Below are 25,011 nucleotides of genomic sequence, written 5' to 3'. Positions count from 1 at the left end.
ACACTCTCTCTGACCCTCAGGGCAGCTCAGCCTCTGGCATTGTTCAGTCCCTCCGTCTTCTGGTGCTCCTCAGGGTCTGTCCTCAGCTCTTACCACTCAACACACAATTCTGGGAAACCAACTGCCATTTACACACAGATGAACCACAATGAGTCTTTCAAACCCCGTGGACTCCAGCGTTGTCCTTCTGGCCACTAACTTGCCTTTTGCGCCGCAGTGTCCCATTGGCACCTCAGACAATCTGTGGAGGTCCAGCTGACCTCCGCTTCTCCGGCCCTGGAAACTCCTCCTACTTTTTCTGTTTTCAAACGGCACAGCACCCAGGCCAATGCCTGGACTTCTGCTAAATGACCTCCCTTGTCCCTCTCCACCTTCACGCCCCCTGCCTTAGCTCAAGGGACCACCAAGGCTGGCTCTAGGCTCCTACTGGGTTCTCCAGCCCGTGCCGGCCCCTCCATGCTCTCCCTCCTCCTCCCCACGGCAGAGTGCTTGGTTTTATCCCAGGAAGCACCTCCAACCAGCCTCGGTGATGGCGCCGATCACAGGGGATTGTGAGAGCACCGCAATGTCTGTGTGACACATCCGAGCTCCGCAGAGGCAAGCTCCGCAGAGGCAAGAAACACGTATTTCTGTATTACTCACGGTTAGTCTCTGGTTGGGTGGGGGTAAATCTAGTCCAAGGCAGCTGCCTAGTACGTATTCAGCGAGTGAGTGGAAGTGCTCTGGACCTAGAGCTTACCTGCAGTGACTACTGATTATGAACTAGCCACGGGCGGGGTCCCAGCTATCTCCTTAGAAATCTCTGGGTTCTATGTGAGGTAAGAATGCTGTAGGCAGGGGCCTGATGACAGCATTTCCAACAGCATAATCAGCTCGGGACATCTGAGAATGCCAGAGAAAGGGCTGGTGTGAGTCTGTGGGAGGAGACCTAAGTGGTAACACAGTAGGGACAGATCCCTCCCTCCAAGAGCAGGAGGGCCCTGGGGCTGAGAGGAGAGAGAACAGAGGCGAGGGCCAGAGTCCTCAGTGGATGCAGGATCCCTACCCGCAGGGCATCATTTCCTGAAGGGATGAGCACACAGGTGTCTGAGCTCAGGTGTTCTGAGGCAAGGTCAATGCATTGGTCTGATACACACACAAGCTTTCTTCCCCCAAGATGTCAAAATAAACTCCTTATTTCTTTTCTCTAGGCCATTAGCGGTCCTCAGACTTTGTGTGAATTTTGTCATCTTTTTAACAATTCCCATTCCAGTGAGCCTGGCAGAAGGTATTTTTGTGGAATTAATATTATTCAAGGTGTGAAATGGCAATGGGCTTCTCAAAGGCCAGACAGAAAGTGAGCAGCATGTCAGGCCACCTGTGCCACCTTGCTGCTCTTGTTTTCCACACTGAGTCGGCCCAAGGCCACAGGGAGTAGAACAAACAGCGGTCCCGTCTCTGTCCCTCAGGTCTCTGTGTTTCCTCAGTGACAGCATTCCTGTGAGTTTCTGAGGGAAGCTCCAGAGATAAAGGGGCTGATCCCTCTCTCGCCATAATACTCAGCTGTCTAGTCCTTAGGCAGAACACTTCCTGGGCTTTCTAACAGAGACAGAGAAAACTGGCTTTTTCATGGTCAACAACAAAATGGGTTCTTATATTAAAGATGGCAACAATCACTCAGTTAGACAAACTGCTTGGTATATAAAACAGAATTAAGAATAACCTTGAGTTTAGTCAGATAGGTCGCTTGTCATCTGTGATTCACTTTAAAGCAGGCCTCTCAGTACGGACATGCATGTGAGTAGTCTCTCCCCGTCTATCTCTCCCAAGGCTTTCAAAGCCACCTTCCTTATAAAGTTACATATGCATATTCTGTAAGTATATGTTACTTTATATTTTATGAGATATGCATTCAGGGTAACTTTATATATTCTATGTAAAATTATACACACACATCTTTGTAAATCAGTTAAAAAAAAACTCCCATTGCATTACAAAATTTTTACGTGCTCACAGAATTTGTGTTAGCCCCACCAAGCTCCATACTTTCTTCCCTTCCAAAGGCACCCTGGGATTGCGAGAGGACATCACTGCTCAGGCTGTGCAGGGAGCATGTGCCTACGGAGCTTCCAGCCCGCCAATCCCAACCACCTCCCAATAGCAGTGCCTGCACCAGAATTCCAGGTTGGGGCAGAGGCAACACGGGAATGAGTCTTGCTCTCTTTTGCACCTCAGATGAAATCATAAAGTCACCAAATCCCAAAAATGATATTGGTACAAGGGCGATATCTGGATACAAAGATAGGAAGAGAACCTGTGTAGGCAGCAAACAAAAAGAGACAGTGGCAGCTGATAAGTGCTTATCAGCCCAGTGATTCCGATGCCTTCTATTGAAGCCAGAGTCTCCCGGGATGGCCAGTCACAGGCTGCCTGGACCCAGGGAGTAAGTACATGGCAGTGGTCAGGTTACACAGGAGTGTGGATAACCAGGAAACTTGACTTCAAAATCCTTTCATTCTTTTTCTGCCTTTGGTAAGGAAACGAGGTGAAAAACTCTGCAAGGTAGGTCTACCCATGACACCTTCAGCCGAGACATTTCCCATCATGGCGGCAGAGACACGCCCTCCCCTGGCGGTCACTCACCCTTTCCAAAGACTTCAGGAGGTTCTGTCTTTCTTTGAGCTTCTGAATACTGATGACAATTTTGTGTCTTGCACCTTTGGTAACATTCTGTAATTAAATAAAAGTTACACTTAAAAACATATTTTTAAGAATCAGTTTAGAGACTCCTGGAGGCTAGTCAGTACTTCACTATCTTCTTGAATCCTACGTTTGTGGACTAGTAAATATCTATTTGTCTCTCTCTTCAGTCCCCTCAGTCACAAACCTCTCCTTACTAAATGTTCTAACTACATCTGGCTATACATTTGCCTGTGTCCTTTGGTTGTGACCTTTAGGAGAGAAAAGAGAAAGAAAACTAGAACAGCCAATTACCCACCCAGCATGAAATTTCTTGTCTTCAATGATCATTTTAAAGTTACACACTCTTCTCTGTATTTTGTCATTTCATTCCCACCCAAGGTTGCTTGAAGGTTCCAATCCCATACAGAGCTTCATTGTTTTCTCAAACCTTTCCTGGGTTTTCCCATCTCTGAAGTCTGGTAATGGTTCTCACCAGGTACCGTACAACACAGGGTAATTTTTGGCAGTTTACAGGTCATCTTTGGTCTCCATAAGGAAAACAAGAATAGAAAAGAACCTAAAACTCTTGTTCAGTCATCACTTGAGCTAAATGAGGAGGATTCACAGTTAGGGTTGTGGATTTTGTCTTAACGGTGTACAGTGGTGAGCCCAAGGATTTAGTTCAGTGCTTGTTGATTAGAGATACAGCAAAGTTCCAAACAGGAGGTCCTTTCTTAAGTCAGGTCTCTAAGGCAAACTTCTGGTGACTTCTTCTTACACCTACTCATAGAATTCCTCTTAAAGAAGGAAAAGATGGGAACACCAGAGGCATCTCCTTCAGAGATATTAACACTCGAGTGACAGCAGTACTCACTCTCTAAGATGAAGTGCTGAAGGCAGATTTCTCTTTAGCCTTGACTTTGGGTTCAAGTGAATTAAATTACTCTGCATGCCTCTGGCTTTGCCCTCTCTGTCAATTAGGTCTTGTTTTTTCTCAAGTCAAATAACTGAGGACTTAGATTTTTTTTTCTTAACTCTGACCCAAACACCAAAAAATGCTCTTAGAAGTAGGTCTCATCAATCCCTGGGATTGATTAAGGAACAATCAAGATCCAAAAAGTGGTGGGAGAAGTGTTAGGAAGTTGAAATTAGTGCTTTTTCATTCTCCTAGAATGTACAGTGACTTTGGGCTCTGCCTTGCATCTCAATACTAGTATTCAGCCAGGCCTGCGGAGGTTAACCGAGGGTACTGAAGATGCAATGGGAAACCAGCATCTGCTGGGAGGTAGGAGTCGAGAGCAGTGTTGCCCCAAAGGGTACAATCTCCTCTTCCTGCGAAGGAAATATTATTAGTCTGTTCAGACATTTAATTCTTTTAAATCATTGCTCAAAAGAAACTGAGGTCAATTTGAAACATGCAAATGGCATTTTAAACAAGGGAAACAAAGATATCAGTCAGATTTATTTATTTGAGCACAGCATGGTAGGAAACATGGTCAGTTTTGGGGCGTATGTTGACTGGCCTAGCCATTGACATCCAGACTTGGGCAAAGATGCCTGAGAAGGAAGGGGAAACTTTGTTCTTTTATGGCACTCAGAAGGGAAATGAAACCAGAGACCTGGGGTAATCCCATTCTCTGCATCAGTCCCATGTTATTCAAGGTAGTTGGAAGAAAAAAAAAATGTTTGGCACCACTTACTCTGATCTCAACTATGTCCAATCTGAACATGTTCTTGGAAAAGTGTTGGGGAAGGTCTGAGGCATGACTTGGTGCTTCTAATTACTAACTACTAGAAGTTAGCTGATTTATTACCAGACTGGACAACAGACAACCAATCTGTCATAGTCCAGACAACCCCTTGTCCCACAGATGGAGGGAGGGGGCAGGAAAAGCAAAGGCAGGGACCCAGACTCTTTGGGGCCTTGGTCAGATGTTCTTTCTAGGCCACTCTACCCTGAACTTAGAGCATGCACCTAGGTATTACCTTTTTCACACTCTTTCTCACTGAGCCTTATTTTCCTTCCAGTTATATGCTGGTCCCCCACTTCCTACTGGATGCTGAAGATAAGAACTCAGCCTTACTCACCACATAATGTGGGCCAGCACCTGGCAGTTCCTAGAACAAGGCAAGCTACTGGGTGGGGATAGGTATGGGTCCGAACAAGGTCTGTCTTGAGCTGGAACTTCAGGTTCCATCTGGGGCAACTTCTCAGGGAATGGTCACCTGCACCCCTTACCTGAGCCTCCAGCTGGCACTCAGTAAGGGCCATCATTTCCTCGTAGGTCATCTGGGAGAAAAGAGCAGCGTACTTGTGCAGGCGGAGACTTTTTAACCAGGCTGGAACATCTGCAGGGCAAGATGTGCAAGAGATGGGGAGAGAAATTGAAAGGGAACAAGAAGAGATGACAAAAGATGTGGGAATAGAGAGGGGACAGGAGGGTGATGGTCAGAGGGGAAAAAAGAAGGAAAAAAACCCTTTATGTTACTACTTGTTCAATTCCATTTTGGCAACAAATTATGGACTTCGAAGTCTTGGTCTAGCCCTGACATTCCCACTGTCAGGCTCCCTTCTTCTACTTTAGACTAGGGGTTGCTACGTTGGGGTCCATAGGCTGCAGGGCATATAGGAATTCCCTAGAATTATATCCCAATTTGTGAATATAGGAGTAGTTTTCTGGACAGAGGTCATCCATAGCTTCCATGAGATCCTCAAAATGGTTCATGACCAAAAACATGACAAAAACCACTGCTTTGGCCAGACTATTTATTACTGATTTGGGAAGAGGTGACTTAGAATGTTAAAACTACATAGGATGAGGCTTCCTCTCCAAGATTTCCTTCTAGGTTCAGTGTAGCTCTCCATGTGTTCTTTCTGTCACTTCCACAGAAAAGAGCTCACCCAGGCAACCGTGAGAGTCCTTGGGTGGAGCTGCTGTCATTCTTAGCCTAATCTTTCTTCTGCCTTTCTCCGCTCCAGCGGGAATAAGGGCATCCTAGACTCCAAAACTATCACTCCAGTATGTGTGTGTGTGTGCGTGTGTGTGCGCGTGCACGCACACAGAGGCCATTTCTCCAGGCCATGGAATATGTCTGGATGTGTCTCAGACCTTTTCCTTGAATATTAACCACAAATATACCAGGACTGGAAATGCCCCCAAATTGGCTAGATCATAAGATAATAGAATCTCCAAAGCATATCTGAAATAAGCCCACATTTTGGATTCTAGAGTTGGGAAAATTAAATAGTAACTGCATCAAAATCAATGAGAATTATCACCTTGTTAAGTTCAACCAAAACAAAGCACTCATCCCTGCTCTTTTAATTCAGAGTTTTTGAGCAAATAGGATCTTTGAGAATTCTCTAGAATCTCCTTCCTCCACCCTTCGCTCATTTCACAGATGGCAAAGTTAAGTCATTGTCTAGGTCATGGAGCAAGTATGTGATGAAATGGGGCTAGAACCAGGCTTCCTGCCTCCTGGCTTTTTCCTGCCTTGTATCAACTTCTTGTGAGAGGAGGACCAAACAGTCCATCAGTGGTAGGGCTGGGGAAACAATGACATCAAAGTACTTTGAAATGTTAAAGCACTGAGTAAATGTTATTCACGTCTCCTATCAAGTATTATCCATTACTAACCATGTTGATCACAAGATGCTGTCTGTTGTGCCAAGTGCTTTATCCTGAGGGACTGACAGACACCCAGAGTAAGTGGGAAACTTCCAATTTCCAATTTTAAAGTAGTTAACTGGGACTGATGAAGAAAACTGGCCCACTCTGTAATCAGGCCCAGCCCCCCCGCAGAACCTGACCTAGGCTTATGGAATGTGGGTATTTGATATCTCCCAAAATTCAAAGATTACAAGGGGAGGGTAGGCCTGGTAAGGTTATATCTCATGATCTGCTGTAATATGAAGGCTGAAGAAGGGGAACCTGTAGAGAAACAGAACTGGATATCCCCAATGCCTTTTGAAGAACAAACTCAGTCATCTTAGGCAAGAAATCAATTTGATTCTGTGCTTCTAGGCCCTTCCTTCTACCATGACAAGCACAGAGTCCCTCTGGGACCATCAGGAACCACAAAGAGACAAGGCTTCCCCAGGCACATAGTACCAACTACTTAAGTCCTCCTTGACTCAAACTGTGGTTGCATAGATTCCAGGCCCTGCCTGCTCAGGTTCTGGTACTTTCCCTCCTGCGGCATCCTGGACCCATCTTACCAGACTTTATTCTCCACCATGTTTTTTTGTTGAAACAATGCTGATCCTTCTGCGGTGAGAGCAGCAAATAACCACAGCTCCAGCTTTGGGGCCAGTGACTTGTCAACGCTTTGACATCAGGTTTCATGTTGGCTACTCACGTCTTTGAAAAGCCCCAACTTGCTGCTCAGAAAACTCAGTGATCATGATTCAGTAAAGTCTGAGTGACCACATGGCACACTTGGGCACAATCTGTCACAGAGTACGGAGCATCTCGTGGGCCAGACTTTTCACGGTGCCCTAGTGTTTATCAGGCAAAAGCCACTCATGGTAAAACAGCATCCTGAGCTACTAAATCACATCAAAAGAGTGGGTATTTTATAAGCCAAGAGGGCAATATGGTGTTTTGAGAGTTGGGAACAGTAGGGTGCAAATCTTGACTCAGCAAGACTAGCACTCCAGTCAGTACTACCTCCTTTCTACAAAAGATTTGGACAACTAGAATTCCTGTCAGAGGGTTGGAAGAGCCCGCCTCACCCATTTAGTGAAAATGTGGGCCAGAGGGAGTTGTCTTCCTACCAACTTCACAACATGGTGAGTTGTGCCAACAGGAGAATTTATTTGTGTATATCTTCCTGGTAAGCACCCGTTGGCCACTGTTCCCTGAGGCAGGCACATGTTGACTCTGCTTGTACAGCAAGTGTCTCCATGCCTTGCTTGGTGCTCCATGCTTAAAGAGCTCTCCTTCTTCAAACATGAACAAAGAAGAGGAAATCCCAGTTCTTAAGAACACAGCCTACTAATCTTTCACCCCCTGCTTGGAGACAAGGCACCTTCTTTTGCCAGGGATTAAAACAAAACTCCATTAAAAGGGAAAAAAACCAGAGAGGTGAGCCCCCGCACCATTCCACTCCTCCCAAGCCAGGAATTCCAATAATTTGGATGCTAGATTCTGTTAAGATGCTACCCAGAGATGAAGCCTAACTAAAAGTTCAGATCCTTTCCCATTGTCCAGGTGCCACAGGTGGATGCAAAGCTGAGAACCATCTCATATAATCTCAGACATTGTTTCTTCATTCTGAAGAGCTATGGCTGTGGGTGAACGAAAAGACAAGTAGGGGTGTTTCTTGAAAGCACTGATACATGATTGGGGGCATGCATGCCTCCTGGGCTCCCCCCTATGGCTGGCACACAGCCATTTAGCCTCCACTGGGCTGCTTCTGTTGGACTTGCCAACGGAGGTCCCAGACTAGAAAGTCACTCTCTTATGCAGTGTGAGAAAGATTAAGACGCTTTTGCTATATGCCGGGTTGACTTCCTTGCCACATGTGAGCATCCTGATATTTGCCCACTCAACCCTTATTGAGTGTTTTCTATGGGGCCAGGCATGTCCCTGCCATCAAAGAAATTTTAATCCAGAGAGAATGACTGACTCAAACAATACATTTATAACAGTTGTAGAACAAGAGCTAGGTCAACTCCAAGTTCTAGGTGGGCACAGAACAATGAGCATTTTGATTTCCCTTGGGGAGTGAGGGGTAATTTCATAGTAGGAGCAGCCTGGAAATCACTGGGCAGACCACAGTGAGGAAGCCTCTCTGGAAGCAGGAACAGCATATTAGCAAAGCACAGAGCCAAGAGAGCATTTGGGGCCGAGCAAACACTTGGGTGGGTGATAGAGAATGGCTAGTACAAGGTGGAGCACACAGGGTCTGATGATTGAGATCTGTAATGCTGAAACAAGGAGGGTAGACCTGGTCTTTGGTGATGAGGAACTGCTGAAATCTGAGCAAGAGAGGCACAATCAGATGAGGATATTAGAAAGATGATGGCTGTCCATGTAAAGGCTGGACTGGAGGAAGGGGGAATGGAGGCCAAGAGATGAACTGAAGCCCTGGGAGATGGCTTGGAAGGGCAGTGGCAAGGAATAGGATAAAAATGGGTAGTATCTGAAGATCAAGGAAGAATAGGGGAGCCACAGATTTGGGGTGACAAGGGAGAAATGATGAGCTCCACTTCATGTCAGCTGAGTATCACTGCCTTTGAGCCATCTAGGTGAAGAAGTCAACAGGACAAGATCTCTGAAGAGAGGTCTGAACGGGAGAACTTGTCAGCAGCATATGGTGGTGACTTTAAGCCATGGAAGTGGTGAGATCAATCAGGGAAAGAGCATGGAGTGAGAATAGGGGTGAGCCAAGATAGAGCCTTGGGAGCATGAGGTATTTAGGGGAAGGGGTGAGAAGAGAAGTCCAGGAAGAAAACTGGGAGGACAAATCCGAAGGGTAGGTTCTGGGAGAAAGTATCACCATTCATATGCAGATGGTAGGTCCCAAGCACATTGTCCATCCTTCATGAAGCTCCTTCTAGATCTTGCTGCAGTCCACAGTGGTTTATCTCCACATGGCCATTTTTGGTAATAGTGCTACACTCAATTTTTATACACTCTATGTTTACCTGCTGGTCTTTACCAATGGGTTCAATGTCCAATTATGCTGGTTTCTATTTCCCTTTTAGAGTTTGGACAATCCAGTGGTTTGTGGCATGTACAACAGCTCACACAGAGGCTGGGGTCCAATTAGAACCTGAGTTGCTTTTTTTCAAATGTTTGCTGCCAGAATGGCTACGTATACCATTCAATGGGCCATGCGTCAACTGCCTCACAAACAAAGAGGCTCCACAAGAATGAAAGATGGAACCAATACTGCAGAAGGGCCCAATATGGGAAAACTTGTAAGGGCAGGGAGTAAGGTGCCACTGGAAGAGAGAAACATGAACAGCCTTGGTTTCCACAATAAGCCACACCTGTGGTGGTCCTGGTACCTGCAGACAGGAGAGCAACTTCCATTCACCACAGAATGCCAAGCTACTCTCAGACGACTCTCTCTCTCTCCCCAAGATACAAGTGCATCCTTCGTCTTTGAGGGAGAGAAGAGGAAACCAGATGAGAGTAAGAAGAGACGTACTTTTCAGCGTTGAAGTAAGAGGGCAAAGATTCCTTTCAAAAACAAAGCAGAAGTCCAGGAACGGCATCAATATTATGGAAGCCTGTCTACTTTTGGCCAGAGTGGAAGGAGCAGCCCAATGCTGCTCCAGCCTCTGAGCAAAAGAAAGACATGCCTTGGTCTCTGGTTCTTGGGAGCTGAGTGTGTGCTCCTCAATCCTGGGAAACGTCTGCTATGTCCTCCAAGAAGGGCTCACATTGATGGGGAGCCTGTGTGGGTCTCAGAAGGAACAGTTTGAGTAAAATACCAACTTAGACCATTCAGTTACAAACACAGGGATTAAATTTCTCAATGTTTCCTTGAGCTGTGACACTCCTAAGTGGTGTTCTACATGTAGCTTGCTTTGTGTCATTAAGTGGCGGCTAGGTTCCATGTGAAAAGCTGCCCTCCCCAAGCCTGCACAGTTCTTCAAGCACCACAGCTGAAGACCCATGCTTGGTAAGGAGTGGTGGTTAAAAGACTTCTATCTTTTAGAATTTGGGGGAATCCTGAAACTTTGCAAAGACAATGGGCCTCTGGCCTACCTGAGAAGAGGGGGCACAATCTGAGCCCATGAGGACCTACCCATGCAGGATATAGGCTGGCATTTGAGAATAAAGAAAGTGAAGGGAATTTACTAACTCTTGGCCTTCAAGTTAGATGAATTCAAGACAGTGTCTAGAAAGTCAACATTCAGAACATGGTGGCTTGTTCCCATGACAGCCATGCTGAGAAGAGTCCTGGCCACACTCCCAGTCCATCACTCACCCCCTTACGACCCTTAGAAATGCTGGATTCACCACTTTTCTCTCAAAGCTTTAACATAGGGTTCTTCATCTTAAAAAGGATCACACTTCTCAATAATTTTTCTAATCGCATTCTAAGACAGGCAGAGAAGTTCAAAGGTTTACATTTCAAAACCTACTTGAAACCCCAAACTGGCTACTTCAGAACAGACAATGCATTTCCTTCACTGTGACTGAAAAAAAAGTTTACTTCAGTTTCATTGAAGACTCCCTAGAAAAGGCAACCAAGCCTATATTCCCAGTCCCTGGTCCCCTCCACTCTTAACTGCTAGGTTTCTATCAAGGTAATTGGAGCCACAGGTTTCTTTTGAATCTGTATGATGTCTGAATACAAACAATGTAACAGTTTCCATTACCTCCATATTTTGAACACCACACATTGTAAGGCAACCCAGTCAACGTCCACTCCTGATGGTGAGGCTGAAGCTCGTGTCAAGAGAAACAGCCCCCGACCTCCATCCCTCTCCCACTGACAGCTGTGATGAGAAAGTCATGGAGCTCGTCACTCTTAGGAGCCCAAATCTATGGGCCTTACTAGCCAGAAATCTGGAATGGAGTCTCCACACCAGCTTCCCCACAGGCAGTCAGAGTGCTAACCGGTGCAGGTGGGGAGAGAAGCTGGGGCTTAGGGAGACCAGCCAGGGAAGAATATGGCACACTGAGGTCTGGCTCAGCTCCTCGGAGTGTCCTACTGGTTTCCAGACTCACCAGGCCCCACACTGGCCCAGGATCTGTTTCTTCTCCTCTGTTCTCTTTGCTATAGAGGACACTGCGGGCTATCCAGCTGCCCTGGCAGGAACCTGGGCATCGTCCTAAATTCCTCCTGCTCCTGCGCGGTCTACTTTCAAGAGGACACATTCAATTCCGAGCTGTCTCAGTTCTCTCGCACAAAGACCATGCCCACACACTCCTTGAACTCCATTCTCACTGCTGCTTGCCTTGGTCCCACCTCTTTTTCCTCCTCCATTACTAAACAGCCCCCACCTCTCAGCTGGTTTCCCAAACCAGAATCCTCTGCTCCTCCTCCCTTCCTATGGCCCCCTCCCCGACTTCCACTAGGGTCCGATTTCTCAGGAGCAAAGGTAAGCAGGTCACTTTGCTACTAAATGCCCTTGACAGCTTCTATGAATGCCAAACTTTTCGCAAAGCCTGGCTTTCCCCTCTTCAGACTCCTTCCCATGTCCTTTGACCTTCAGGCTACAGGAGATACTTGGTTGATCTGTCTCATCACCATGCTTTTCTTGCATCCTTTTCCCTCTGCACAGAATGGCCTTCCCTCACCTTATGTATTTGGCTAACATGTAATCAGGCTCCAAGACTCAGGTCCAGGCCTCTCCTCCTCAGGAACTTTCCTTGACATCTCTCGACTTGGCAGCAGGGCCCTCCTTGGTGCCTACCCTGACCCAAGGCAAGTCTCCAAAGACAAGACAATTTCATAGCTGTGCACCTGCATCCAGTCCATGTTTGTTGCTCATGGGATGGGGACTCCTATGAGGCAGGTCCCATCTCTTTCTTCTCTGTCTCCCCAGTAAACTAGTCCAAGCCTCTCTCAGCAGGTGCTTAAAAGCCAACTGACTTCATAAGAACTAAAGTAAAACCTATGAACCAGTCTTTCTTCCCTTCTCTCTGCTTCCATAGAACACCGCCCACCACCTGTTGACAGCGCTGGCCTTTTGAGAAGTCTTTGGATGTCATGTCTCTACATTATTTCTGAGAACATGATGCTGCTATGAGGGGTAGATGTGTTTCCCCAACCAACAGACTTCTGCTCGTCTAGATTTCTCTTCCTTGCAGGAAATTAGGGGAATGTCTTTTTTCCTCCTCTGGGCCACCTGAAGGCTTTGCATGAGAGAAGAGGCAAGAGAGCCGAGGGAAAGGAGGGTATTATGATTGAGGAGCAACCTGGGAATCATGACTCTTTCCCCTGGATAAGTCACAGTGATGTTTCTGCCAACAACGAGGACAACTGAATTTAGAAACCCCAATCAGCATATCTGGGCCAACAATGTATAACCAGTAGCCTCCAAGGGGCATGTTAAGGGGGAAACTCCTATTCCTGTTGTTTCCTACTTCTGTTTGTTACTTTCTCATCGAGTAGCTGATCCCACTCCTGCTTCAGCCTGAGATTAGTCTGAGATCCCTACCCGGACGGACAGCCAATCTGAGCTTTGGAGCTGACTTACATCTTCAGGATGGTATTTACTATAAAAGGAAAAACAAAGCAAAGCAGGCAGATGATGTTACTCCCCTGAGAGCGCAAGCTGGTCTACTTGGGAGAGAACTTTGTGACGATCCCTGGCAGGGTGCTGACCCCAAAACAAAAAGAGGAGCGAGATCGATGTTCGTGAAAAATTCAAAAAAGAAGAATACTGGGCTGTGAGCTTTATTTCACTCTCTTGAACCAAGAGGCCCATTCCTAAGGGACAATTCGTAGCCAGGCCTGGCCAGTTTGTCCAGATGAAAAGGAAGGAATAGATGAACACCGTGTTTCTACAAGGTATGCACAGCTGTTGGCAAGAAAGATGAATTCACACTAAATTAAGCTCAATTATGGCAACTTTTTATTCTTTCCCCAAGGTGCAGGGAGAGGGCTGACACGCATCCTCTGGAGATTTGGAACTCCTCCAAATTCAAGTACAGATTCCTTGTCATTTCTGTAAACCAGGCTTTTAAAAGAACTTTAGAAAAATAGCAACTTACTGATGGTGTCCTCAGGTAGACCAGAAAGTAGCCTAAAAGGGTTGATACTCCTGCCAAAAAACCTGGTTACACAGAAGGGGATGTGGATCTGAGGACAAGAGCTGGCTCTTTTTAGAAGCGCTTCGTTTGATTTCATATTTCATTTCTCAGAAAGTATGAATTAATTTGGAAACTTAAACCCATGTCTGCTCTCGGACTTGGGAATCAAATGAGAAACTCTTGGGCTGGGCCTGGTGAGGTCTGCTTCCTGGGCACTGTCCTGGGAGGCCACCCTGTACAGGCTTCGCTGACAGAGTTGCCTTCTTGAGAAGACATCTCCAGGCACCGCTGGCGAGCTGCCTTCAGCCCCCTACATTCTGGGAGGCTGCTGTTTCAGGTGTGGATGTTTCTATGGTTTGACCTATCAGCTGAACTGCAAACATACTTTTCCCACAAATACAACTCTTCATTGTTTCTCCTGCCTTCTTTCAAATATGTTTTGCCCTCTAATTTGCTACAGACTTTATATTTTGAATCCTGATCCAGTTCTTTGGGAAAAGGACAGTTTGCTAGGTCAGCAGAAGGTGGGTGTATATAGGAAAGAGTCTTGTGTTTTACCTGGTCACCAAATCCCTTGGGCCTATAAAGAAAATCTTGGATGTAAGAGCTTATCTGTGTCACTTTCTGACTGAAGGATCTCTGAGGAGACAATTCTTATCAATTCTAAAGAAAAGAATAGAAGATGCTTACATAGGGGATATTCCCTGAACTTTGGAATATTTTGCCTTGTATTCTAAAATAGCAATAAGAAGTTTATTCGGGTTTTCTGTCATTATTCTTTTCTCACCTCAAAACAACAGCACATGATGAGCACACCTTTACCTACTTTGGGAGGATGTTGAAGGTATACATTAAAGCTGAAAAAAAGAATGAATGAATGTATGTACAGAAGGAAGGAAGAAAGAAAAGTAAAAGGAAGAAAGGAAAGAAAGCAGACCTCTAATAACCAGACAGGACGAGCATTCCTCTCTGGGAGACGTCTGTATTCCAGAGAATGACCTTCTTGTAGGACCCTCCTTGCCCTTGAACACAAGGGCCAAGGCCTCCTTCCCACAGTCACTGATTAGAACCACACGTACACTTTCTTGGAAATGTGCTGCCCAGACACTCCACTTGGCCTGGGAAGAAGCTAGTCCAGAGGAACGGCTGGCCCTGCCTCCCCCGGTCCCTTGGGTACTTGGGGGGGTCCCCATGACAGATGTCCTACAGGCTTACCTAAAACATGGCTGAGGCTCATCGGTTACCCATCACCTGGGGCTCAGCTGCTAGAGCACAGAACCATATAGCATGAACTCAGAAATGAGTTTTGCTAGGTCTCCAAAATTATGACACATTCCCTCGAAAACTGTGAAAGAGAAAGAGGACACACATCCCCTCCATGCCAAAATGAGCCATTGTTTGTGCTGTCTGTTAAACACCTTTAAAGACCCACTTGTATCAGCGGAAGAAAGCATCAAGACACATCCCACTCACTCTGGGCACTCACCATGGGATGGGGGTGGCATGGGGAGCATACGGGCCTGCTGCTGAGGGAAAGGAATGTTCAAGGAAGGCACCAGGGAAGGAACTTCCGGCAGCTTTGTTCCCCTAATGGACAGGCTCCCTGCGTCAGCCTGGTGGTCTCACACAACTGGCCCCTGGGTGGTCATGGGTGTCTCTCTGTGCCATGCTTCCATGGCAGGGAAGGAACTTGGTGGAGAGACTCCTATATCAACACATCCTTCTTGAGGGAAAGGTTGGAGACAGCCAGTCCTCAGGACTCTGGATGCCAGCAAAGAGGGCCGCTCTCAGAGCCCCCTGCAGTATTGTACTCCCAGAAGCAAGGAAAATTACTGTTTCTCCATCTAAATTTGTTATTCCTGGGTCTTTGATGAGCATCTTTCCCCTAGGACTTCCCAGACTTTGAACAACTTGGCGTCTAAAAATACAAAACGCACGTATCCTCTTTGAACCTGTCGAGGGTAATGTGGCAATCTCTGTCTCCTGATGAGTAGCTTAAGAAGAGGTTAGATTTACAGGGCAATGTACAAACATTTATTTATGCTGCACGAGAAGGCCTTTATCATTGTATGTGAATCTGTTCTCAGGCTTAACACCCTGACATAGGTTCTCAGTGGTACTGTGTTCACGTCCCTTAAACAGGTGCAGAGGAAAGGGTTTAAAAGTTTCTTTGCACATCAAAAGAAAAAGGAGAGAGAAAGGAAGCACGACTACCATTCTGCATTAGGAGAGACTTAAAAGAAAGAGCCTATGGTTTGTGTTGCTGAATTATTGACAGTTCCCTGGCCACGGCCAATGAGGTAGAAGGCTGGAGGAGCTCAGCGCCTTTCCAAACAGGACAGGGCTGAGCAATGTACGTGCACAGGAGATCCTAGCAGTGCGGTGACTCATTTAATTGCCTGCAAGTCACTGCATTTAAAAAAAAAAAAAAAAAAGAGTGTTGACCTCTCCTGCTCTGGTTCCTGCTTCCCAGGTTTTGGCAAGATACCCTAGAAGGGGAATCGGAGCCCTTTCTGTCAGGGTGGACCCTGGAGCTCTGCAAGGGCTGGGTCAAGTGCACGAGCTTGGGGAGGGGGCTGGGCTCCTCTCTCGCTGACTACCTACCTCTCTTTTCACCCTTCTGACTCTAAATAAAGGGACAGATTCTGTTCCCAGTGGTTTCTCGTTCGTCACTCACCTTTCATACCACTACCTTCTTCTTGGAATGTGTTACGAGCAGTGTTCTGATCTTCTAAGTGTTCACTCCCACCACTTCCTGAAGAGGCTACACTGCTTTGTGGAGACAGGGGGGCATGATCGGATGGGAGGCACTGGGGTCCTCTAGCTCGTAAGTCCTCATGAGACATCCATCCGTGGCCTAGAGGCTGGTTTGGCACATTCATGGGTGGGGTAAGGGACACAGATCGTTTCAAAGGGCTGTGGTGTGCCTGGCCTGAGAGAACTGGAAAAAAAAATAAAATGAAATAGGTTATTCCCCCCCTTTAGCCTGGGCCACAGAGAACCCACAATACCTTTTAACCCTGAGAAATGACGCTAACTATCTGTGGTCCCCGCAGGCTGAATACAGGCCTGGCAGGGGCCTTCCCTTCAGGGGGTTCAAAGGGATGCATCTGCACCTCTTGGTGGGTTGGGTTTCCCCAAAGAGGCTAAACCTACAGGACCCGCCCATCTGGCTTTCACCTCTGTGGGTCCGGATCTGGTTTTCATTCTAACTCTAGAAATCAGGAGCCGTGGTAGGAGGCCTATAAATCAGGTGAGGCTCGACAGCCTGGCAAAGTGGCCATGGGCCAAGAGTGAAGAGAACATGGGCTGGACATTTTCTTTTTTTTTTTTTTTTTTTTTTTGGAAACACACAGAACCCGACATTACCCATGTCATTGGGGGTGGACTCCTTGAAGAGTAGGCAGGCTGGTCACCGTTTGGGATCTTGGCTGGGCTGGACGAGAAGGTAGACTAGGCCTGGCAGCCAGGAAGCAGGGAAGCCTCTCAGTTCTGGAGGGGTGCGGGCTCCTGGGGGGCTGCAGGGCGCACACAGACCTCAGGGTGTGTGCGGGACACGGGCAGCTGTGTGTGAAAGGGCTGATTCTTCCCCTGGCTTCACAGGTTAAAGCCAAACTTCACACTGACAACACTGCCAGGTAACAGGCCTTCATTCAGAAGCCAGTGGGGCGCTCGCAGTGAGCTGGGGACGGTTTCCACCCGCGGGATCAACGCTTCCCCCCGGTGGGCCACATCTGCGCAGCCCCTGTTTTCCATGTCTCTTCCAGAAAAGAAGGAAAAAGCAACACAACTCCTGTAACTAGCCAAACTCAACTGAGGTCATTTGAGGGAGGGATTTCACCCAAATCAATGGCCGGGGAGCCGGCGTTACCCTCGGTTGGTTTTTCTGGGCGTTTAAGTAACTTCACAAAATAAGTCTATTCATAAGATTCTCTGAGGCCCACTTCCTGACAGGTCTGGGGTATTTTGACTGCAGCCACGCTCACATGGAATTGAGCCACATGCATTTTTAAACATTTTTCAGGGAAGCCATTAAGTTCCATCTCGGGCCTTATCCCCTACAGTGAGGTTTTGCTCTCCAAGGCCCGGACAAGCTCTTCTTGGCTAGTGTGAACCTGTGTTTTTTAATAAGCAGAGCTGACACCACAGTGTAAGAAGCACCCACGCCACAAAGACCTGAGTAGCAGACTACCTTGTCCCCACTTTCAAAGAGAAAAGACCAGAGCCAAAAGGCTGGGTGCTTCCAGAAAGCATATTTGGGGGCAGTGGTGGTGTGGGAAGGTAGTTTGTGGTCAGCTGGCTTTGACCAGGCCTTGAGAGCAATGGGGTCACATCTCTGTTGTCAATGTTTCCTTCCATGTGGCTTCACGTGGCCAGAAGGGAGACAACTTGTGCAAAAGAGGGACAGCCTGAAGGGCAAGAAGCTTCTTCATTAGCAGAACAGGGAGGCAAAATGGAAGCTGCCCGAGTACCTGAGAGTTTACCTGAGAGATTCCCACCTGAGGCAGATTCTATCAAAGACAAGGAATTATCACTGGACTTAAAAAAAATGCCAAGGGAACTTTGTTTAAAAAAAATTTTTTTGACCCTAACAGGCTGAAACAGCTTGCCTTTCCACTAAATAGGCTAGGGAAGAAACTATTGAAAAAGGCTCCCTGGAAAACACATTGCTACCTGGTTGGATCAGAATTACCAAGAAAAAAAGAAAAAAAAAAGCAAAAAGGAAAAAAGTAAATAAAAAGTAAGCAGCGGCAAAAATGAAGAGAGAAGCCAATAGGGAAAAAAAAAAAAAAAAAAGCCAGACATCCAGAAAATCCATTTCATGCCTGTCTAAGTATTTATATAAAATTGGGCAGACTTGTTGAGGGCTCACTGAGTGCTGAAACAGTCCAGCTTAGACATCTTAACTTTCTGATACCTTGGCAACTGCTTCAGACTATCTATCTGGTTGATGCTCTGAATGGTGCCAGCCAGGTGTGCCTCAAGTGGAAATGGGGGTTCCTCTTCATAGCCAGGATTAGAGGTAAACCCCACACCATAAAAACAGGCTAAAGAGAGACACCCAGCTTTGAACTGGAAGAACCCTTAGGACCTAGCTTGGTTAGAGGCGACAAGTGAACATGTAATCATGGGTGGGCACACCACTAAGAGAATCCCCTTCTTTGGGTGCTGACAACAATACCCCAAATATGTAGGAGTTGAATTCCATTTCTGGATGGACCCCATTTGCATCTTTCCACCTAAAGTTTTCTTAAATGACACACTACCTCCCCATCGATGGGCATCCTTGGGGAGGCCTGTCGATCGATATCCGAGGAATCTACCGGTTATTGAGAATGGAAAAAGATCGTTACCTAACTTAGTGGGACTTATCGGGTTTTACTCATAGATAACTACACCCATGTCTTCATGTATCTCTGAGCTTGACTGACGTCACAGGGAATATGGCATCCACTTGGCCTCTGCCTCTAATAAAAAATCAATTATAGCCGAGGGAAAACCAGGGCCTTTTCCCAGTGACTTTCTACTGAAGGCCCACCCTGTCTGCATCATAAAGATTCCCGCAGCTGGCACCCAAACAGCAAGGTCTCCTTAGGAGTCAACCTCCTATAGCAACCAAGCAAAATGCCTCACACACAGCTTCCGATTTGCAGAGATGGCCATGTGTTTAGATCCAGGCATGGGACCCACCCCAGTAAGAGTGAAGTCATGCTGGGCAAATGCCTCATTTCTCCAAAGAGAACCAGGCCCAGAGGCAAGACCAGCTCGTCTTCCTGTGTGAAGGAGACAGAAGCAGGTGACAGGTGACCTGCCCAACATGCCATTTTGGGGCGAAGACAATTCTTCAGGTAGAGATAGTAGGCAGAGGCTTGTACCACAAGGCCAATTTTAGGGTTACTTCATGTTTGGCACAAAGTGGCAGAAGCAATGATCAATGCCATGGGAAGCATGTAGGAAAATAGGCCTCATCGCTGTGGCATGAATGAGGTGGCCAGGGGCATAGCGCTGATGGTCGTCCCCTCACTCCATTTTTTTTTTTAACCAAAGAATTCTTCTGATGTGGTGATAAATAGAGGGAAAATGGACATTCAAGCAAAAGTAAATACCTAAATAAAAAATTCCTTTTTCCTGTGGGTAGAGAGGCAGAGCCGTGAAAACAGTCTTCTGGTAGCTGTCCCAGAATGACTCTAGCTAGAGGCAGACCTTTAGAATGACAACAGTCAATGTTTCATTCAGACTTAAGCTGCCCCTGGGTATCCGAACCCTGCAGAATTAAGTACACCTTGGGGAAAAAAAAAAAATCTCAATATAGATTAGAAATCAGCAGGTTCTGGCAGAATCGAAGTCCTGAATTTGTATTGCATTCATGACTTTAGAATAGTGGGAGTTGGAGGGAGAGCGTGTTTCTGGATGGATTTATTGTATTGAAAATCCTACTAAAAAGTACCTAGAGGACCAAGGTTGTGCCTCTGTTGCCCTTAAAAAACTGAAGCTAAAACTTAATATAGTGTAGAGTATAAATTCAATATTGTTTATTATTTTTAGAAGGAAATAGAGGTTCAATATTGCTCATGTCTTCTTACAGGAAATTTCAGGAATGTCCACATATCCACGTATGTACACATAGGTAGGCCAATGGAATATTGTGATTTGGGGGGGCATTTATAAATTCAAGTGAACCAAAAATAAATAACAAATACTGAATAAGTCTAGCTGAAATATGGATAAAAAAAACAGCTAAAAATAATCTTGTCACAGCCATGGAGCCGTGTGATACGGGTTGAGAGGGTCTTATAATCTGGCAATAAACTCTGCCATACCATTCTTGGCTAGCCAATTTCTCTGGCCTCATTTAAACTTATGATTTCTTTTTCATCTCAAAACATCTTTAATGAGACTCCTGTCAATGCCTTTTTAGAGGAAAAGACCATACCTGATTCTAGGACCTATTCTTTTAAGTATTTTCTTGAAAGCCTGGAAATCAGATTTTTTTTTAACCCCTTTCCTTTGACCAAACTTGACTTCAGCTCAATTTCAGCTCAAAATTCAGTGACAGGCTTTTGGGGATAGACTCTTTTAAGAAAATTAGGAATAACTACTTTTTCTGCTTTCTAATGTGACAAATAATAGGGTTTGCAGAAAGAGGAAGTTTGGAGGTACTGGCCCACGAGCTCTTTGGTTCACCGTTAGGTTAAGCATTATACCTCACTGTGGAGCAGAGAAGAGATCCCTACAAGCAAACAGTACAGATATAATTGGACTCCACTGTCAGTGAAACTTTATCCTCACAAATTTTAACGGACATCTTTCAAAGATACATTGCATACTTCCCTGTCCTCCTGAAGCTTATGCATTGAATGCAATTTCTGCTTTAAAAATTATTGTTAGGAGCCTAGATTCATAACGTTTCAGAGCTGGAAGCCCCCTGAAAGGTAATTCAAGAATTCCTAAGTCATGAGCTCTGGGCCCCTGGGGACTGAAATTCCCTGAAAATCCCTGTGTGCACCACACTTTGCTCATGGATGAAATACTGTGTTGCAAATAATCTTTATATATAGGCAGAGTATGAACATTAATAAAAGACAAATTAATTTACATGTTGCTGAATTCATAGCTCTTTTGGTCCCTTTTTTCTATCAGCAGATTCAGGGTACAATTCTTGCTTTCTGGGGACCCCTATTTTTTTATGTTAACAACAGAGCCCCAAATTCAACAAATGGTAGAGATGACTGCTGTTCTCTGCTTTGCTGACTGAGGTTTTCATGGGCAGTAAAGGCAGCCTTGGGCACTGTTGTGCTCAAAGTCCCCAGCATGTCTCTCATCGTCAGGATATTCCCTCCAGTCCTGTCCACCAGCACTCTGCGTTGCTACCACTCTGTGTTTCCACCTCCTTACAGTCTTAACATTTCGTTCTAGAGTTTATAATCTAGAAGCTGACTTCTTTTTGAATAAGGGCAGTAAGTGTTCCCATATTCCTAATTGTGCCCTCTTTCCTCAAACCAAACAGCTTGTCTTCTCAACCCAAACTTGAGTTCTGTCTCGTCACATCCCTATGAGTTCAGACGGGATTGGAAATTTTAATCTTTTTTACTCCTCAGGCAGTCTCTCAATTTCTAATTCAACAAGCTGCCCTTCTCACAGGAAAACATGTACTTCCTCAAAATTTCCAAATTCTAGATACTCACGTGACAAAACTTGACAAAATTGCGAGTAAACTTGACAAAAATAACTCATTCTAATTTAGGGATTTGAAGAAGTAGAACGAGGAAACCAAACATCAGCATATGATTTTAAAATATTAACTTCAAATTTCTTTCCTAAATTAAAAGATCCTAGGCTGTTCCCTACTCTCAGGATACACGCTGGGCATGTCAACACACTATGACAAAGCCTAGGAATATTCTACGTGTGAGCTGCTAATGGTGTAACTGTAACATTGTCTACTAGATCTACTCCCCAAAGAAATTCAGAGTATCCACAGAACATTTGCTGTATACAGCAAGTATACAGCAATCATGTAATTCTTACATTTTGCTATAGGAGATGGTTTGATATTAGTCTAGTTTAAAGGAGAAAAAACTCAACCCACTGCCAGCTACAAAATAGCTTCAATTATTGTTTCAAAGTTACTGGGGGAGCCATTCCGATTATTTCTTTAGATTTAAGGCCTGCTTCTCAGGCATTTTTCAGGTGCCATCCAAGAATTTCTCGAGAGTGCTTTCAGGGCATCTAAGGAACTGCTACTAAAGGCTTTCCGTTTTCAAAGAGTAGAGTTCTGTTAACACCACTTGTTTGAATGATTCCAGGCATTTGCTTAAGGAAAAAAAAAAAAAAGCCAGCATTTTCAAGGCTCAGTGGCGAAATGATACCAGAGCCTGGAATCCTCTTCTTTAGTTGGTTTTGTGGGGCCACAACCCGTAACCCGAGGCCCTGTAGTGGGAATCTTTGGGGAAGAAAAGATTAATAGTACTGCAAGAATACATTAAAAAACCAAACCAAACAAAAACAAAACCAGAGTGTTTGATGAGTGACATCATGCAAAAAAAGACAAAATAACACCACTCACATTTACAGCCAAGTACAGATTGGTGTAAAAGGAGGGGGAAGGGGTTATTAATTACTCAGGTTAAAATTAACATGCTCTGCCATCATTGCTTCAGGGAACAAATCGAAAGCCCATCTAGAAGGTTTCATGCCTCAACTCTGCATGCTTGCTCTCTGCTTCTTGTTCAAAGGTTTGGAAAACCAGTGCTTACAACATCTGGACACCAGAAGATGATTCCCCAAAAACAGCTTCAGACTCCACCTCATTCTGGGGGAAGAGGAGAGAACAGGCTACAAAGCAAAGACGTGGTCGGTGGATGGGGTGTTCCCGACGAGCCCAAAGGGGAAGCCACATACTCTCAGGAAAGAGAAAATGTACGCTTGCCTAAGCAACAAAACAAAACAAATGGAGACTCTGAAAGAAGAGAAAGCCGCAAAGAACATTGCGATGAGGTTGACAAATACACAGCGCCAAATCTCTTTTTCCCTACTAAATCTCATTTTCATACAACACTGAAACAAAAGCATTCTGGTGCAGGGAGAAGCACCTGGAGAGGCTTTTTCAATAATGCGAGTCCTTGTCCCTGATGTCAGCTCTTATTACTCTCCGGACGGCTCAGCCTTTGGGCAGAGGAAAGATGTATGTTTCTGCCTTCACGTTATCACTTAAACATTTGGGCTTTTAAGAAGTAAAGTAGAATGTTTCTGGCAGACTTTTATTGCTGCATTAATCTCTGATACATTTCATTTGTCCTCTTTTGTCAGTTTCTATAATGGCAAAACTGGGTGTCGTCCAGTAGAAAATCTATTTTAGATAACGGCTATTTGACTTTGTATTGTCATTATTTACGAAATAAGCTAGACAAGAAGCCAATATAGACATTTTACAGAAATTGGTTGAGTCTCACTCACAAGCTTAACTTCAAATCAAGTAGTCCTAAAAGAAACTGCCCAAATCCTCTCATTCCATTCCATCAAAACCAATGACATCAACTATGGGAGTAACCTGACACCACGGAAGCCGATGTTGAAGTCGATTCAAGGGAAGGCGGGATCAACCCAGCCACTTCTGAAGTTTCTGTATGTTGGGTTAACTTCTACTTTCCTGCATTTTGTTTCTTTTCCCCTCTATATTTATACCTACATGCGTTCAACCCTGAGGCTTGTCCATGGAATTTCTACCCACATAGAAACTTGAAGAGATGAAATCCAGAAAAGAATTTAGACAGAGACGCAGAATTGGAATCATTTTGTTGACGACACCAAGTAGCGTAAATAATTGAGTCAAGCCAGTGGCCAGGAGTGGATTTAAGAGGGCATGTCCTTTTTCATTTTCCAACGTATCCATAAAAATGCCCCAGTCATTGTGTTTCAGGAAGAAAGTGGAGACACTCAGAAAACTAGATGTTCTATGAAAAAACATCTCTCCCGCCCCTTTCTTAAAAGACAGCTGTCAAATTGTAACTGCTCACATGCCTACCCAGGAGGTCCTTCTTAGCTTTACAAAATGCAATGTCCATCCTGTGTTTAATGACGTCAGGGCTGCTCACTGAGCGTGGGTACCAGAAAAACAATCCTGATATGGAACTGCAAACAGCCGGAATTTCATGATTGAGCAACTCAGACCCTCTCAGAGCATCAGTGCTCCCAAGCCCACAGCAGAGTTGCTGAACAAATAGTCAATGACTTCTACAACCTGACACCGCTAACAAGGCTTCTCCAGAGGAGAAGCAGGTCAATCCCTTGAAAGGGGCTCACAAAGGCTATTTTAAAAACCTTGTCTATGAAGGCAAAGTCTGCTGCTGGAACTTCAAGGCTCCCAGATAAGAGGACAGTATGGCTTGTAAATGTCATGGCTCTCATTAGGCAAGGACTGGAATCATTAGATGCCTAAGTCCTGCCTTCGGGGCCTCAGCTCAGCCCCAGCCAAATGCACTACCTGTGCCAGGATTTCTCTGGGTGTGAAACTCTGAACTTTGCCTTGATCAAGCAGAAATCTTTTTCTTCTCTTTCTAGTGCTAGGAGAAGGGTGATAAATAATTAGGATGTATTATGTGGTCCTGACTAATTCTTAACTTAGTTACTTGATAGAAGAATGAGAACTGGAGTTTCTCAGCATTGTGACTCGCGGGGCAATTTACTGATTAGGGAACTGGTTTTGTTTTCATTAAAGTATTCAATCTAAATGTCAAATGTAATAATACACATAAATGACCATTCCAAAACCCCACAATTTGAGCTTACATGGCTAATTAGATGATTTTGTTGTTGTTGTTAATTAAGAGAAATTGGATGGTTTAGGCTCTCCTGGCTTCTTAATTATGTTTGATTGAATTCACCATGTGATTCAAGACAAGCTATCGAGGCTTCACATATCCCAATTCCCGCTTTGCTTCACCTTTGGTATCTCCTCAGATTCCCAACTGTCACAGCCAGCTCTGGTGGGTGTTGGAACGTGGTGATATTGGTACTGTGTTTGTAAAATTGATTTACTGTGGCCTGTAATTACACATACTGATTTGAATTTTTGACTTGACACTGCATTTTTCACTTAAACTGTACTGTTCTTCTCTACCCTGGA

At 45.3% G+C, this 25,011-nt stretch overlaps 1 protein-coding gene across 5 annotated transcripts in view; it reads right to left on the bottom strand.

Moving 5' to 3' along the window:
* SAMD4A (sterile alpha motif domain containing 4A) overlaps positions 1–25,011 on the bottom strand; it is a 206,336-nt gene that overhangs the window by 33,228 nt on the left and 148,097 nt on the right. For 3 of the 5 annotated variants that reach the window (XM_047739127.1, XM_047739129.1, XM_047739130.1), the window contains 3 exons: positions 16,063–16,326; positions 4,901–5,010; positions 2,623–2,709 (listed from right to left, as the gene is read on the bottom strand). In XM_047739127.1, coding sequence (XP_047595083.1) covers positions 2,623–2,709; positions 4,901–5,010; positions 16,063–16,326 — 461 coding nt within the window. Of the gene's footprint in view, positions 1–642; positions 751–2,622; positions 2,710–4,900; positions 5,011–16,062; positions 16,327–25,011 lie in introns of those variants that run through there. The other 2 variants (XM_047739128.1, XM_047739131.1) reach the window with 2 other exon arrangements.

This window comes from Lutra lutra, chromosome 7 (genome assembly GCF_902655055.1).
Source record: "Lutra lutra chromosome 7, mLutLut1.2, whole genome shotgun sequence".
Classification (NCBI taxonomy): Eukaryota; Metazoa; Chordata; class Mammalia; order Carnivora; family Mustelidae; genus Lutra; species Lutra lutra.
The sequence above is the reverse complement of the archived record's forward strand: the minus strand, read 5'-3'. Positions and strand labels throughout refer to the sequence as shown.